Source organism: Pipistrellus kuhlii, unplaced genomic scaffold, assembly GCF_014108245.1.
Source record: "Pipistrellus kuhlii isolate mPipKuh1 unplaced genomic scaffold, mPipKuh1.p scaffold_m20_p_13, whole genome shotgun sequence".
NCBI lineage: Eukaryota > Metazoa > Chordata > Mammalia > Chiroptera > Vespertilionidae > Pipistrellus > Pipistrellus kuhlii.
Genome location: NW_023425438.1, coordinates 38744740 through 38762508, shown reverse-complemented (window position 1 = coordinate 38762508; position 17769 = coordinate 38744740). Strand labels below are relative to the sequence as shown.

General features: G+C 41.0%; 1 protein-coding gene and 1 long non-coding RNA gene across 4 annotated transcripts in view; one reads left to right on the top strand and one right to left on the bottom strand.

Moving 5' to 3' along the window:
• Nucleotides 1-7640, top strand: part of MOB1A (MOB kinase activator 1A) — a 23393-nt gene extending 15753 nt beyond the window's left edge. For 2 of the 3 annotated variants that reach the window (XM_036435746.2, XM_036435745.2), the window contains exons 5-6: nt 3730-3893; nt 6539-7640. In XM_036435746.2, coding sequence (XP_036291639.1) covers nt 3730-3893; nt 6539-6616 — 242 coding nt within the window. In that variant the 3' untranslated portion in view covers nt 6617-7640. Of the gene's footprint in view, nt 1-636; nt 698-3729; nt 3894-6538 lie in introns of all 3 variants that reach the window. The other variant, XR_004987526.2, reaches the window with a different exon arrangement.
• On the bottom strand, nt 3958-17769 carry LOC118717553. Its single transcript, XR_004987528.2, has 3 exons — nt 17431-17769; nt 17118-17200; nt 3958-4232 (listed from the first exon to the last, which is right to left on the bottom strand). It is a non-coding gene; the product is annotated as an uncharacterized LOC118717553 (long non-coding RNA).

The window sequence follows — 17769 nt, the reverse complement described above, 5'->3', positions numbered from 1 at the left end:
CTGGTTGTTAGTCACTGAAAAATTTTTTTTTTAATTTAGGTAAATAAGTTTTAAGGTACATTTTTAAGCTATTGATGAGATTGAGCATTTTTTCTCGTATTGATCATTCTGTTTTCTCTTTATATTCTTTGTTCATTTATTTATATGTTAAGGAAGATATTAGCTTTTTGTCATAAATGTTGTATTTTTCCCTAGGTTGCCTTTTGTCTTACTGTGTTCATCAAGTGATTTATCTATATATAACTTTATTTTGTCTTATTAATCTTTTCTTTAATGATGTCTGGGTCTTAATCAATGATTAGAAAGGTTTTCCCTACTTCACTATTATAAAAATATTTATCCATGTTTTCATTTAGTACTTTTTGTTTTTACATTTAAATTTTTGTTCTGTCAGGAATTTTTTTCTCATTGTTTCCTTCATTTTTTCCTCACTTATAATGGTAGTCAGTTTGTCCAGTACTATTTATCAAATACATGTGTCTTTTCTTCCCTGATCATCAAATTGTCACATATTTTGGAGTCTTTTAATCTCTTTATCTGTTCCTGTAGAAATTCCATACTGTGTTAATTAACCATGGGCATATATCTTTGAGCATCTTATAGGGCTGGTCTCTCTTCCTTGCTCTTCTTTTTCAGAATATTCACGACTATTCTGGGATATTTGTTCTTCCAAAGAACTTAGAATCATTTTGTCAAGGTAAAAAAAATATATCTTTGTGAGATTTTTATTATTTTATTCAATTTGTAGATTAATATAGGGATTCTTGTTCTCTTGACAATCCTGTACCTTCCTATCCTAGAATAAGGTATATTTCTTCATTTACTCATGTCTTTTATTTGCTATATCCTCTTATAAAATTCTATAGTTTATGCTAATCCTTCAAGTTTCTTCAGTTTATTCCTAGGCATTTAATATTTTTTTAAATTAATATTTGGTTTCCAGTGGTTAGTGGTTAGTATATAGAAAATCTGTTGATTTTTATATAAATTTTATAATTGACCACCAGATTTTGATTATTCCTGTTGTTTTGGGTTGTTTTTCTTGAGTTTTTAAAGTATACAGTTACATCAAACTAATGGTAATTTTGCCTCTTTCTGATAATGTATATTTCTTGGTAACTCTTACCTAATTGTACTTCCCAACTAGTACTTCCAGAGCAGTGTTGATTAATGGTGATGATGGCAGACATCCTTTTCTTGTTTCCTTTTATGAGTGTGTCTGGTATTTTAGCATTAAGCAAGAATCTTGCTTTTGGTTACAGGTGTGTGAATTGTGTTGCTAATGACCATCAGATTTTCTCTTTTTTTTTTTTTTTTAATGTTCTCCTAGAAGAGAATTTTTATTTGCTAATATTTTGATTAAGGTTTTGAAATTGGATTTATGGATGAGATTGGTCCTTGACATTTTCAGGGTAAAGGTGTCTTATGAACATGTTGGATTCTGTCTTGTTTGTTAAGGCTGTTGTAATAATAAAAATGCCAGAAAGTGGATGGCACATAAACAAGAGAAATTCATTTCTCAAAGTTTAAAGGCTGAAAGTCTGAGGTCAGGTGCCAGCGTGGCTGGACTCTGGTGAAAGCCCACTTCAGACTGCGGACTTCTCACCTAGTCCCACATAGTGGAAGGGCAGCTCTCTGAGGCCTCTTTTTATGAGGCCATTCATCCCACCCATGAAAGGCGGGCCCTCGTGATCCAATCACCTCCTCAAAGCTCCACCTACTAACGCCATCAACTAGAGCCGTGGTCGGCAAACTGCGGCTCTCGAGCCACATGCGGCTCTTTGGCCCCTTGACTGTGGCTCTTCCACAAAATACCACGGCCTAGGCGAGTCTATTTTGAAGAAGTGGAGTTAGAAGAAGTTTAAGTTTAAAAAATTTGGCTCTCAAAAGAAATTTCAATTGTATTGTTGATATTTGGCTCTGTTGACTAGTAAGTTTGCCCACCACTGAACTAGGGGATAGGACTTCAACGTACGGATTTTGCCAGGAGGTAGGAGGAGAACAACACAGACCATAGCAGATTCCTTTTTTGCAGTCTAAAGGTTTTCCAGAAGTTATATCTTGTTACATTTTTCCTGTTTGCTATTGGTCAACTTTTCTATTAAGCATTTTATTTGCTTAATAGCAAATAAAGATTTGTTACTATATAGTGACTCTGCTTGAATGTTTCTGTCAAATTCAACTTGAAAGTGCTTAGATTTAAACAAATAGTTCTTTATTCATTAAAGTTTTCTTAAGAATACTTTTGACTTAATTCTCTTTTCTCAGCTTCCCATTCATCAGTAATTTACCCTAATGTTCTGGCATTTCCCCCCCTCATTACATTATTATTACATACCACATTTATTTATGCCAATTATCTGCTTTGACGAAATTGTTTATTCACTTTTAAACTAGTATATCCAAGTTATATCTGTTCTTTTTATTAGCAAGGTGCCCATTTATAAATTTTGAAAAGAATTTGACATAAAATCCATCTTTTCAGTACATTTATACAAGACCAATTTCAGAAAAACAGGCCCATAAGCTCCACAATAATGTTTGAAAGGGCAGGTTGTTAGTCAAGACAGCAGGTGGGGAGGGGAATCCCCCAAAAAACCACCTTATAAGAGCAAAATATACTAAATTTCAAGATAGTAAGAACTATTGAAAAACAAAACAAAATTCAGGGAAGGAAAATTGTTTAAGCTTTTGTTCTTGAAAATTTAAAGAAAATGTTTCAAGAGTAAATGTTCTGGAACAGACCGTTGTGGTTATTGTACTCAGTGCCAATTGTATTGTTTTTCTCCTCTCCCTGCCTTCTAAGAGACTTTGTCTTGTTAATCAAAATTTTCAGGAATGTAACCAGTTGCATCCCTACCTGCACTGCTTGGGAAGGGCTTATCAAACCCTCTCCCTGTTACTTCCTAAGGAGATACTTCTTAGAAAATAGGAGCTGCTCTTCCCCTCTTTTTTCAGAAAATATATTCCCTTCTTAGACTATAGAAAAATGAAGATAGCCTTAATAAAATAAATACTCCTAGTTTAAGAAAACTGGCTTTTCAGAGGAATTTAAGAAGATAAACTACTTGTAAAACAGTAGGTTATGATGACCTGAAAGGTGCCTTTTCTTTTTCTTAGGGGAGTTTCCAGTCCTAGTTGAGTGTGTAATTTTTTTTTAGTTACAGATTACATAAAACAAAAATTTTCTATTTATAGTCAAATGCTTACTATTGTTACATTTTATCTTTTTTTTTAAAGTGTTGGTTTTTAGAGAAGGGAAGGGAGATGGGTAGAGAGAAACACCAGTAGGCTGCATCAGTTCTCCCTATTGAGCCCACAACCTGGGCAAGTGCCCTGACCAGGAATCAAACCTGCAACCTCTTGGTTCCTGGGTCAGTGCTCAACTGCTAAGGCACACCGGCTGGGCATTCAGTCTTAGGAAGACATTCTTCAATATTAACCACAAATAGGCTTATTTTAATTTTGATTCAGTAACATTTTATATATACATTTTGAAACCCGTGCCTGCTATTTTAAGATACAAAATGTGTGGTATATGAGCATACCTCATATGCTTATGTTTGGAATTACTTTTTCATTGTCTTTAAAAAGATGTATATATGGCAGTAGGCTTGTATTTGTGAATGTGCATGTTTGTCTTTTGGAGTTAATTATGGCTCTATCTAAACTTTCTGCTGTCCCATTAGATAAAAGACTAATGGATATATATATGTATATTTATTATAGGTGTCCCATTTCCCAAAAACTTTATGTCTGTGGCAAAGACCATCCTAAAGCGTCTGTTTAGGGTTTATGCCCACATTTATCACCAGCACTTTGATTCTGTGATGCAGCTGCAAGAGGAGGCTCACCTCAATACCTCCTTCAAGCACTTTATTTTCTTTGTTCAGGTAAGTTGAACCATGTTGACTTTTGTGTTCTTCAACTTGAACATACTTGGTTTGGTAACTTTAATAAAGAACAATTTATAGAGTTTTATTTATAGATGCAGAGCTAAGAGTAAGCAGTGTTCTCTTTTCTACATTATTTTATTGATGTGTGTAGCAGCATAGAAAGCATCATCTCCATCTGGGTTTCCTGCCTCTGGCTGCCCAGGTCTCTGGTTAGGCTATGACAAGGAGCACCAAAAACTCAAGACCACTTGTCCACATCCTTCTGACCCATCGCCACTGCTGGTAAAGGGACGCATGAAAAACATCGAGTTGGGTTGTTTCATGAGATGTTTATGCCTGGAAGAGAAATATTTAGAAGAATCTGTGACATGTTATCTTAGGTTCAGTGTCTAGAAGTCCCACATAAGGCCAAATGTTATGAAGTTTTAGCAGCTAGAATCTTTAAAAATCAAAATAATCACATTGTTTGAAAAATATGTGGAAAAATGGGGACTTAGTCTTGCTTTAGAAATATATAATTCTGTATGCAAAATACAAATGTCTAGATATTTTTTGGTGGAAAACTCAGAAGCTTTATAATAGACTAGAGGCCCAGTGCATAAAACTTATGCACTGGGGTGGGGGAGTGTCCCTCAGCCTAGTCTGCACCCTCTCACAGTATGGGAGCCCCATGATCGATTGCCCCCCAGAGGGAGGCCCCGCCCACTCGCCACAGCCCTCCCGTCAGTGGTCTGGGCCTCCCTCTTTGGGAGGGTCAACTGCAGAAGTTCCCCCTTCCCCCGAAAGATTGCCCCGTAGAGGGAGGCCAATGCTCTCCCCTCCCCCAATGATTGCCCCACCTGCCAGTGGCCTGGGCCTCCCTCTTTGGGGCCCCCAACTAATTGTATCACACCTGCCTTGGCTGGCCTGGCACTAGTGCATGTCATAGTGTGGTCGTTTGGACAGTCGTTCTGCTGTTCAATTGTTTGGTCAGTTTGCGTATTACAATATTATGTATCACGTAAAGGATAATGTACTATGCTCTTTATCTTCTGGGGTTGTATGGCATATAGAATCCTATCTAATAAAAGAGAAGCATACAAATTGTACCTCCACTATGCCCACCAGCCAATCAGGAATGAGTATGCAAATTAACCCAACAAATATGGTGGCAGCCACAGAGCTGGAGAGAACAGGAGGCTTGGGTTGCCCCTGGTGATGGAGGAAGCCAAACTTTCTGCCTGCGCTGGCTCTGCTCAAGGCTACAAAGTTTCAATTACAAAAGATAAGTAAATCCCAGATACCAGGGCCTCCACTTGGGTTGCCGGGGAGCATGGCTGGCCTGCAAATCACTACAGGCCCCTCATCCCGGCCGCCCCATGCTCCTCACCCCAAGGGAACCTCCACCATGATCCCAAACAAACCAGGGCAAACCAGCAGGCCCCACCCATGCACTAGGCCTCTATTCTAATGAAAGAGTAATATGCAAATTGACCACTCCAACATAAGATGGCTGCCTCCCTGTGGATACAAGATGGCCAGCAGGGGAGGGCAGTTGTGGGTGATCAGGCCAGGAGGGGAGAGCAGTTGGGGGCGATCAGGCTGGCAGGGGAGTGATTAGGGGTGATCAGGCTGGCTGGTAGGCAGAAGCCGTTAGGAGCAATCAGGAAAGCAGGCAGGCGAGCAGTTGGGAACCAGCAGTCCCGGATTGTGGGAGGGATGTCTGACTGCCCTTTTAGAAAGGATCCGGCCTAAATGGGCAGTCGGACATCCCTCGAGGGGTCCTAGATTGGAGAGAGTACAGGCTGGGCGATCACAGAGCCTCTCTCCCCTCCCCCACAGATTTCATGCTCCGGGCCTCTAGTCTATAACAATGAGTGTAACATGCAAACGACCAAACAGTAGAACAACCATCCGAATGACCACACTATGACACGCAGTAGTGCCAGGCCAGCCAAGATGGGTGTGTTGTTATTGGTCAGGGGGCCCTGCCATCGTCCCATGATTTCCCCACAGAGGGAGGCCCGTTCTGTGATCACCCCAAAGAGGGAGGCCCAGGCAGGTGGGCTCAGGCTGAGTGGATGGGTGGGGCCTCCCTCCCTGGGGCTATTGGTCTTGGAGCCCTGTGATTGATCACCCCAAAGAGCGGAGGCCCAGACTACCAGGCCGGTGGCACTGCAGTGATAGACAGGGCCTCCCTCTGCGGGGCGATTGATCAGAGCCCCGGGTGGGGGGAGGCCCAGGCTACCCAGCCAGTGGCAGGGCTCCCGGGCTGCGAGAGGATACAGGCCAGGCGGAGGGACACCACCCCCCAGTGCACGAATTTTGTGCACCAGGCCTCTAGTATAACTATGAAAAGGTCTGCTGCCCCTGGCGTGACCACTAGCAAGGGTTCAGCATAAAGTTTTCAGATAATTCCTATGTAAATGTGAACACAATTTTAATTTCAGTGTTTTACCCAGTGAGCATCATGCTATTATAATTGCTTGTTTAGTAAGCTCTCCGGATTTTAAAAAGGAGTAAAAATTATTGTATTTTAAAATGTTCAGAGATCATTTCATTATTTCAATTTCAGAAAACTAGTGTTGGGAATACTTTCTCTGACATTTACAGAGTTTTAATTTTAGATCTATTTTTAAATTTTATTTTTCTTCTCTTTTTAGGAGTTTAATCTGATTGATAGGCGTGAGTTGGCACCTCTTCAGGAATTAATTGAGAAGCTTGGATCAAAAGACAGATAAATGTTTCTTCTAGTACACGATTACCCTCTTGCTTCATCTACTGCTAGAGCTATCTCATTCCTATCTGTTATAGACTAGTGATACAAACTTTAAGAAACAGGAGAGAGAGACAACTATTGTCTCTGCTGATAAAAATTGTCCCAAAGGTAGGTTGGCCTAATACCTTCCGAGTGAGAAATTCAGGACACAGCCAGATTTGAGGCACTATGTCATCACACTTCTTATCACCTGGTCACATTTTTAATGTGATGTTTAATCTGTAGTTTATCAGTTTACATATTCTTTTACTAAAGAAAATGACTTAGTTTGTTTCAGGTTATAGCAGAATGGATATTAAGAATTTGGACCAATAATTTATTAACAAGTTTCCACCACAAATTTGTTAATATCTCAGTCAGATAGGTTTTATTCTGCTTATAAAAGAGGTGGTGTTTTTTTTGTTTCCTTAAGGTTTAGAACAATTTGTCACTTTGGATAAACATGTTGTTTGAAGTTATATACTAGTGTTTTTATAGATAATACATAATATGTATATTTTTTCAAAATCCATGATTGCCATTTAAGTCATAAGACATATGTGAGAGTAACCAAAGTTATTTCTAAAATGACTTTGCTTTTTAATCTTAATTTGCATTTTATTCACATATGAACCTCAATGTTTAGTAGTGTGTGCATATTAGAAATAATTGTTTTAAGGCATCTAAGGTGGTCTTGTAGATTTTTGTTTTTTTAAATACTTTGTTCAGATTAATTTGAATATATAACTTGGCTGACAAAAAGAAAACTTCTAAAAAATTAAGACAGATTTAGGCCTCAAACCACTATTTTCATTCATGTTGTCTTTCAGAAGGTTTGAAATTCTGGATAGGATGGAAAATACTCAGATTACTTTATTGTTTTGAATTTCCTTTTTAAAAAATGAATTGTGTGTTTGGGTTGTTTTTGTGTGTGTGGCTTGAGACTTAATAAAGAATACTATAGAAATGCATCAACTTTATCACAATAAGGATAAAACTTAAGGAAATCACACACACAAAAAAATCTTGAAAGATGTACACATTTTATATCAGTTATAAGTTTGATGTTTCCTATTCTTGTGTTTGTGTGTTTAAAGGAGACAGCATGGGAGGAATAAGAAAAAAAAGATCTTCATTCTGTTAATAGTTAAAGGATGGATTAAGCTCCCCTGCGTTTTTTAAAAATATATTTTATTGATTTTTTACAGAGAGGAAGGGAGAGAGATAAGAGCTAGAAACATCGATGAGAAACATCGACCAGCTGCCTCTTGTACACCCCCTACCGGGGATGTGCCCGCAACCAATGTACCTGCCCTTGACTGGAATCGAACCCGGGACCTTTCAGTCCGCAGACCGACACTCTACCACTGAGCCAAACCGGCTTCGGCTCCCCTGGGGGTTTATCCTGTGTTAATTATTGTATTAAAACCTGAATTCTACTTCCATTCAGATAAAAAGGATCTTCCCTTTAACAAAGAAAATATCTGATTTTCATTAGGCTTCTAGGATTTCATGAATTCTGACGGTTTAAGTGTATTGAGGCACAAATATATTAAAGACTTGCTAGACAGCAGCCACTTTAAGTTCACCAGCATTCTGTTTCAGAGTTGTGACTTTTGCAAAGTACTCACCACCTTCTTGATGGCTTTGGCATAGGTTAGCTTTGATAGTTTTTTTTGTGGGTTTTTTTTTTTTGTTTTGTTATTTATTTTTATTATTCCACTAGAGTATAAGGAAGAGAATTACTTAGAAACTGTTTTTATAATAAGTCAAAGTCAATTTCAATGAATTATTAAATATATTCAGGATTTTAAAGGAAACAAAACATTTAATCTAATTAGGCTGAAACTGTACCTCATTGTTTTAGAAATTAAAGAGTGGGATAATCACCTATGAAAAAAAAGAAAAGCCCTCTATGAGACATTCCATGGTCCACATTTTAAGTTTATTCAAAGGCCCCTGTCAGGCTGTATATATGTTTATGTTGATCCTTTACAAACAAGAGGGCAGATTTCTGGATACCGCTGAGAATGTTACTGCCTCTCAACTTTAAACCTTATTGGCTTTAAGTCTGCAAGGAATAAAGTTAGATTTTTCAACAAGGGTTGCACTTGCATCATCATTTCTAATATTTCTAATATTCTCAAACAAAAGGGTTGATTTTCTCCTATTTTCCGTGATAGAAATCTTCCCTCTCTTCAAGACTCAACCCAAAATTAACCAAAGACTAACGTTAGAATAAGGAGTAAAGGCAGCATACTAGTACACAAATAAAATTGTTGGTAATTTGAGATTCAGAATGGCCTTTTTAAAAATAAAAACATTACCAGGTTCCCATACAATCTGGTTTGGTCAGCAATGCATTCAAACATCAGTGTTAACATTACTTGTTTATATCCAAGGCCAGGGAGTTGAAGGCAGGATAATTGGAGGAATGGGGGTGGGGGGGGGGGGAGGCCCCTTCTTGACTTGGCTAAGGGGCCAGCTTCTGGTAACTGTTGTTTGACTTATCTCTCTGTGCCCAGCATATGCCTGTTGGACAACACTCCCTACCCTGACCCCTCCCGATCACAAGCCATCTCCTGTCAAAGTGACCCACTCTTACCTGATAATAATCATGGGGTTTAGGGGGAGTGTTTTATAATATGCAGTTAATCCTTTGGTGCTTTTATTTTCAGGCCTTTAAGAAAATGTGCAGATTTTTATTTAAATATTGAAATTTCCTTGTACTAATTTTTGTATTGACAGCCAAATGAATCTTTTATTCTTCTCTAGACTGAATAAAGTGATTTTAGAGGGCTTCCAGCCCTTGGCTCATGTAACTGCCTGCTCAAGAAATGCAAATCTGTAGTCATCATGACTCTGATCTCTGATAACAAAAAAAAGGAAAGTTTTCCTAGTCATGTGAGGCAAGAGGAGCAATCCTGGTGCTGATTTTAACTTCTGCAAACTTTGTTGAGGTTTCCTGATTATACTGTTGGCCTTTTCTCTGAGCAGTGAGGTTACTAGAAGTAGAACTTTGGAGAAACATTACTGCTTCACAAGCATAAACAAATCAGGCCCATAGAATATAAGTCCTAGAAGTTTATGCAGCAGCCCCAGGCACAGCGTGGTGTTGCCCCTGTGTGGTGGTGGAGGCTGTCTGCTGTCTGTAGAACTCCAGCCTAAAATACGCTGGCCTGGGACACCAATCTGAGCATCTTCAACAGGGACATTATATCCTCCTGATATTTGTTCAATAAGTGGATTTACTATTTATTGTAGAATTCTGGCAAAGAGGGAAAATGGTAGTCCCTCAGTCTTCCTGTATTTTTACTTTGAATCCAGACTATAGGAGGTTTTTGGGGATATTACATGTGATTGTAATTTTACTGAAGCAATTGCATTAAGATTCACTTGGGTTTTCCCTCATCAAATTGTATTCCAAACAAGTATTCTGTAAATCCAAATAGACTGCTGATTTATTATGTTTGGTCTACATCAAAAATAGCTTGTATAAATTAGTTTTGGTTACCATCTAAAACATTTTTAAATGTTCTTTACATGAAATCTTATGTTGTATTTTTAAATCTTTAGGGGCTTTATCTATTTTTCTAAGTCAGTTAAGTGTACTTTAAAAAAAGTAATTTGTATCTACTTTTGTAACTTCATCAGAATAAAATATATTGAAAGAAATGACTCAGGTATGTGTCTCAACACTTATTTGTGAAATTTGAGAATTTTTGCAGCCTCTGCTGAAGATTGTCTTTGCTTTTCATTTAGTAGCTAAAATGTTTTCTTAGCTCTTAGAAGAAAGGGTACTGTGTCTAAAGTACATCCCAGAGGAAAAAAAAGTAGTTTCCTTTCTACCTTGCTAACCCAGATCTACATTCCTGGCTATGAGATTGAGAAAAGGGAATAGGAGAAACTGGACTTCTTAATTTTCTGACCTTGAAATTGAGTACTCAGCATTTTCTAAAAGACACCCCCACCTCAGCCATTTTTCATTATTACAAGAGAATATTATTTTTAGAGGTCCAAATTATAGATACTTAATTTTAGGTCCAGTCAGAATAGTAGTGCTAGAATTGTTTTGACCTTTGTTGAGTAAAGTTAAAAACTTCAATGAATGTGAAATAAAAACTTAATGACTGTGGCTAAATACTGGTAAGTTAGTTTTGGAATTTTTGGACAGTTATATTTTATTAGGCTTAAAATTGACTAAAAATATTAAATATCTAATGGCTAAATTTGAAAGCTGTTTCAAACTTTATAAATGAACTAGAGGCCCAGTGCACAAAATTTGTGCATGGGGGGAGGCCCTCAGCCCGACCTGCACCTTCTAACGGCAACAGGTAAGCAGGCCGTGCTTTCTGCTGGGCCCGCTTGCCTGCTTCCCACCGGTGGGACTGAAAGGACTGGGGGACTCTAGCAGAGGCAATTAGCGCAGCCAGACCTGCCTGGAGGCGATCCAGCTGCACTGCCCACCTGCCGCTCCCCAGGACTGGGGGATTCCGGCAGGGCTAAGGGGACTGGGTGCTACCATCTTGTGGCTATGAGCGCCACCATATATGTGATGGAGTGGTCAATTTGCATATTCCCTCTTTATTAAGAGGATACTACAATAGAATAAACCAGATAATCTTTGGCCAGAGTCACTCTTCAAAGTTGCACTGTCAGAAACAATGTCCAAAACAAGCCTTAGGACTCCTCTATCAAATACTTCATTGCTATCTGGCTAGGTATGGACACCTCAACCTGCATCTTTACCACTAACCACGAGATGTCAGTCTCTGAGCTCCCAAAAGCTAGGTGTGTGTGTCCTGACCAGATAAAGAATTTTAGCGGGGAGAACCAAGATGGTGCTTCTGTAAACTGTATCTGCCACCTCCCACAACCACATCAAGATTACAACTAAAATACAGAATAACCACCATCCAGAACTGCTTGAAAGCTGTCTGAATGGAAGTCCTACAACTAGAGAAGAAGCACATTGAGACTGGCAGGAGGGGTGGAGGTACAGAACACACTAGTCCGGCACACAAGGGTGCCGTATTTATTTAAATTAATTGGGAGAGATTGTCTCTGCACAGGCCCCTCATGAGGTCAAGGGGTGCCAGCTCCACACCAGACTCCCAACCCAGGATCTCGGAGCTGGGAAGAGAAGTTGCTACGACCACGAGCTATAAAAACCAGTGGGGATTGTGGCTGTGGAACACGGGAGCTGCCGGAGATCCAGGTGTCCCTAATAAAGGGCAGGTGCACAAACCTACTTGGTCTCAACCCCAATGAGCTCCAGCGCTAGGTGGTGTTGGGGGACCCAGACACATACAGGGAGGAACTGGATTGTCTGGCATTAGAGCAGGAACTCGGGATGGCTTTCTCCCAGACAGGGGTGCTTGCAGGGGACTTTCCTGTGCTGGGACCTCCCCTGCCACAGGGCTGACTGGCAGTCATATCCGAGTCCCCATCAACCTGGCTCAGCCTGTTTTCTCGGCCCTGGTGATTCCTTGAGACCCTGCTCCATCCTATTTCCAGCCCCACTCAAGTGTTGGCAGCAGCTTTTCCATATGAATGGCCTATCCTGGATCAGGTTTCAGACTTTGCTAAAATCTCTCAAACAAGCTGCAGCTGGTAAGAGCATGTCCCAAATCTATCAATAAAAGGCCCAAGACCTGGCATTAGTACCAGACCGCCTTAACAGCTGGTGCTGGCCTGGGCACTTCCAAACCAAATACAAATAGAAGGTATCTGCAGGTTTTTCTTTAGCTCCTGCCAGGTGGCCTCAGGCAATGGCTGACTTTGCACCTCCCTGTAGACTCTACAGCTTCAGACCATAGCAGATTACAACTCTACACATTTACAGGTGACACACTCAAGGGGCAGACTCAGCCAGCACCAAAATCCCACTGAAGCAAGTCCTCCATAGGGGTGTTTCCTATCCAGCAGCCCTCCCATAGTAGTTGAAACTAGTCATCACGGCCAATTGGCCTGGAGGTCAATTCCTCCCAGTGGCACCAACAGCAATCAAGACTCAACTTCGTATGACAAGAGTGCACACAGCCCACACAGTGGGTGGACCTAGAGTACCCAACTCAGGTTGACTAAGGAGGCTGAGCCACTGGATACCTACTGCACAAGGCCATTCTACCAACTTCAGGAGACATAGCAGCTCTACCTAATACATAGAAACAAACACGGGGAAGCAGCCAAAATGCAGAGACAATGAAGCATGTCACAAATGAAAGAAATAGAAGAAAAACTTTTGGATACAACCGTGGTTTAAAGCCATACTCAAAGATCTTCATGAGATCGTCAAGGGAGACTTTCAAGGATATTAGTGAGAATGTCAAAAACATGAAAAGGACCACTCAGAAATTAAGCATACACTAACTGAAATACTAATAAAGAACAGTTTACAGGAATTCAACAGTAGAGTTGAGTCTGAGAAATCAACAACTTGAAATATGAGGAAGGAAAACAAAACCCAATCAGAAGAGCATTAAAAAAAAAAAAAAAAGAACCCCAAAATATGAAGAGAATATAAGGAGCCTTGGGGACAACTTCAAGTGTACCGATATTTCCATTTATGGGGGTGCCAGAAGGAACAGAGAGAGCAAGATATTGAAAGAAATAATGACAGAAAACTTCCCCCACCTGGTAAAAGAAATAGACTTACAAATCCAGAAAGTGCAGAGAGCTCCAAACAAGAGGAACCCAAAGGCCCACAATAAGACACATCATAATTAAAATGCCAAGGATTAAAGTCAAAGAATCTTACAAGCAGCAAGAGAAAAGCAGTTAGTTATATGACTTGTCAGCTGACTTCTCAACAAAAACTTTGCAGGCCAGACGAGAGTGGCAAGAAATATTCAAAATGATGAATGGCAAGGACCTACAACCACCATTACCCAGCAAAGCTCTCACTGAGAATTGAAGGTCGGATAAAGAGCTTCACAGACAGAAAAAACTAAAGGAGTTTATCACCACCAATCCAGTATTACATAAAGTGTTGAAGGGTATTCTTTAAGAAAAGGAAAAAGAAAAATATCAAATACATGAACAAAATGGCAATAGATATATACTAGTATCTGTCAACAATTGAATCTAAAAATAAAAATAAAAATGATATCTAGCTGAGACCGGTTTGGCTCAGTGGATAGAGTGTTGGCTTGCGGACTGAGGGGTCCCGGGTTCGATTCTGGTCAAGGGCATGTACTTTGGTTGTGGGCACATCCCCAGTAGGGGGTGTGCAGGAGGCAGCTGGTCAATGTTTCTCTTTCATCGATGTTTCTAGCTCTCTATTCCTCTCTGTAAAAAAATCAATAAAATATATTTTTAAAAAAAGAATAAACTCAAGATGCATAAAAGACTTAAAAGGCATGAAACCATAAAAATGTTAGAGGAGAAAATTTCAGACATCTCACATAGCAATATGTTTACAGAACATCTAGGGCCGTGGTCGGCAAACTGCAGCTCTCGAGCCACATTGCGGCTCTTTGGCCCCTTGAGTGTGGCTCTTCCACAAAATACCACGGCCTGGGCAAGTCTATTTTGAAGAAGTGGCGTTAGAAGAATTTTAAGGTTAAAAAATTTGGCTCTCAAAAGAAATTTCAATCGTTGTACTGTTCATATTTGGCTCTATTGACTAATGAGTTTGCTGACCACTTGTCCTAGGGCAAAGGAAACTAAGGAGGAAATAAACAAATGGGACTACATCAAAATAAAAAGCTTCTGCATAGCAAAAGAAACTACCAGCAAAATGAAAAGGGAGCCCACTGTATGGCTTGTTAATGATACATCTGACAAGGGGTTAATATCCAAAATATATAAAAACTCAACAAAAGGAAGACAATCAAATTAAAAAAAAAAAAAAGGAAGACCTGAATAGACTTTTCTCCAAAGAGGATATACAAATGGCCAAGAGACATATGAAAAAAATGCTCAAAGTCACTATCATCAGAGAAATGCAAATTAAAGCCACAATGAGATGTCACCTCACACCTCTCAGAATGGCTATCATCAACAAAATCAACAAACAACAAGCGCTAATGAGGATGTGGATAAAAGAGAAGCCTAGTTCACTGCTGGTGGGAATGCAGATTGGTGCAGCCACTATGGAAAACAGTACGGAGTTTCCTCAAAAAATTAAAAATGGAACCGTTTGGCCCAGCAATCCCGCTTCTGGGAATATATCCTAAGAAACCCCAAAACTCCAATCAGAGAGAACATATGTACCCCTATGTTCATAGAAGTGTTATTTACAATAGCCAAGATCTGGAAACAGCCCAAGTGCCCACCATCAGCAGATGAATGGATTAAAAAGCTGTGGGACATTTACACAATGGAATACTATGCAGCTGTAAAAAAGAGGAATCTCTTACCCTTTAGGACACCATGGAAGGACCTGGAAAAATTATGCTAAGTGAAATAAGCCAAACGGAGAAAGACACATATCACACAGTCTCTTTTATTTGTGGATTCTAATGAACAAAATGAATTGCCCAACAAAATAAGACCTGAAGCATGGAGGTATGGAACAGACTGACACACCTCAGTGTGCGGTTGAGGGACGAGAAGAGGTAAACCAAAGAACTTACATACTTATATGCATAACCCATGGACATGGGCAATAGGGGAGTGAAGACAGGGTGTAAGGTTGGGGGGGGGGGGAGTAGGACTACGAGGAGGGGGAAAGGGTGTGGAATGAGAGATATCTGTAATACTATCAACACTAACAACATATAAAATAATAAAATTAAATTAACATCCCTAGGTTATCTGCACCAATAGAAATGCTTTCCTTCTGCTGTAATTGTTCCCTTTTCCTTTGTCATTAATACCCATTGCCTTTGTCTTCTAATCAAACAACATTTGGACTTCTGCCTAAATGAATGATTCCTGGATACCCATTCTTATTGATCTCAAATGAACACTTGCTTTCCTCTCGCTTTGAAAGGACTTTTTAATTTTTAAAAAAATATATATTTTATTGATTTTTTTTTACAGAGAGGAAGAGAGAGGGATAGAGAGTTAGAAACATCGATGAGAGAGAATCATGGATCAGCTCCCTCTTGCACACCTCCCACTGGGGATGTGCCCTCAACCAAGGCACGTGCCCTTGACCGGAATCGAACCTGAGACCTTTCAGTCCGCAGGCTGACGCTCTATCCACTGAGCCAAACTGTTTCGGCTCAGCAGGACTTTTTAATTCTTAAGTTAACACCAACTAAAATGTCTTTAGTGCCGGGACTGGTTTGGCTCAGTGGAGAGAGCATCGGCCTGTGGACTGAAGGGTCCCGGGTTCGATTCCGGTCGGGGGCATGTACCTTGGTTGCGGGCACGTCCCCAGTGTGGGGTGTGCAGGAGGCAGCTGATCGATGGTTCTCTCTCATCGATGTTTCTCTCTGTTCCTCTCTCTCAATTCCTCTCTGTGTAAAATCAATAAAATATATTAAAAAAAAATGTCTTTAGTGCTCATTCTGGCACTGCTGGTTTCCAGTTGCACAAGCAACATCACACTTGTCTCCTCTCAGCCCTGCTTTCTTCTGTGTGCTTCATTTCCAGAGTGGCTCTGCCCCCTTGGTTGCAAAGATAACTGCCCAGAGTAGGTTCTTTCTCTACCAGCTTAGCAACCAGCTGAAAATGATCTTTTCTCCAGTTCCAGAAAAATCATCATTGGTCTGGCTCAGAACATGTGACCAACCCTAAGCCAATCCCTAGGTCTAATTGGCCAAACCTGGGTCGGGTTATCTCCTAAAGTGGGGTGGGTCTGCCTCACCTGAACCTGTGGTTTTTGAGTAGCAAAGGCTTGTTCACCACTCCACCAATGGGTAAAAGAATGCTGGCAGCTTTCTTTTTATCATTTTTTATAAGTATATTTTATTGATTTTTTACAGAGAGGAAGGGAGAGAGATACAGAGCTAGAAATGTCGATCTACCAGCTGCCTCCTGCACACACCGCACCGGAATGTGCCCGCAACCAATGTACATGCCCTTGACCGGAATCGAACCTGGGACCTTTCAGTCCGCAGACTGATGTTCTACCGCTGAGCCAAAACGGCTTCGGCAGAATGTTGGCAGTTTTAATTATGTCACAGACATCAATGAAGAGAAATTAAAAGTTAGCAAAGTGCCCTTAATCCCATCAACCATACTTTTTTAAGGCATCAAAAAATGTGAGAGGCTATTGCAGTAACTCAAAGGAGGAATTAATGAGACAAGATGTAGAGAGTCACTCAATACTGGAATGAATGAGCCCATTTTTAGCTGAGCACTTTAAAGAACAGCTGTAGGTCTGACCAACCCACCCGTTTGAAACGCTGAAGGTTACTGATTGGATAGGCCGGAATGAAATAGCAAAAAGGGCTGGTAAAGGGTAGAGGATATAGCAGACTACGTGCTGCAACCAAACACAGCTGGAGAGAGAAAGGGCTTGGTAGAATTTTCACCTTCGTTTTCGTCTGATACACTGGGGGCGGGGCAGTTTTTGATGAAAATCTTACCTCATGGCGTCAGCTTCCACTACATTCTTGGGACCCCACGGTCTGGGGAACCTAAGCTTCCTGTGGGCCGTTCCTGCAGGCACCTTCAACTCCGGCAAGTCCAAAGCGGAGTTTGGCGCTCCCCCTTCACGCCCAGCTTGGGCCTCCTCCACCCACATCGTCTTCCAAGCCAGACACCTGGGAGTCAACCCGGACGACTTCCTCTCTCTCACCCCCAATTTAAGTCCCTGCATTGCATTCATCTTCCCCCCAAATCTCAACCCACCCCTGCCCGCCCTGCTGCAGCGGCTCTCGTTCAGGCCTCAGGTCTCACCTCAATGCATCCACAGCCTCGGAACGTCCGTCCTCAGCTCCAGTTCCAGCCCCCACAGTCCCTCCTCCTCGCAGGAGCCACCGGGACCTTTCTAATACGCACATCTGAAAACGACACCCCTGTTTTAAAGTCCTTCTCCGGCTCCCCTTTTCTGGAGGAAGGAACCCACGCTCCCCAGCAGGGAAGCCAGCTTGCAGGAGCTGGGGAGAGTGCGGTCGGCCCAGCGCACGAGGAGCCCTGGGATGCGGGAAACACCTGGGCAGTGTTTGCAGGCTGAGGGGGCGGGGCCCGCTGGTGGGACGCGCCGGGATTGGCTGTCGGAGCGCCTGGGTGGGCAGG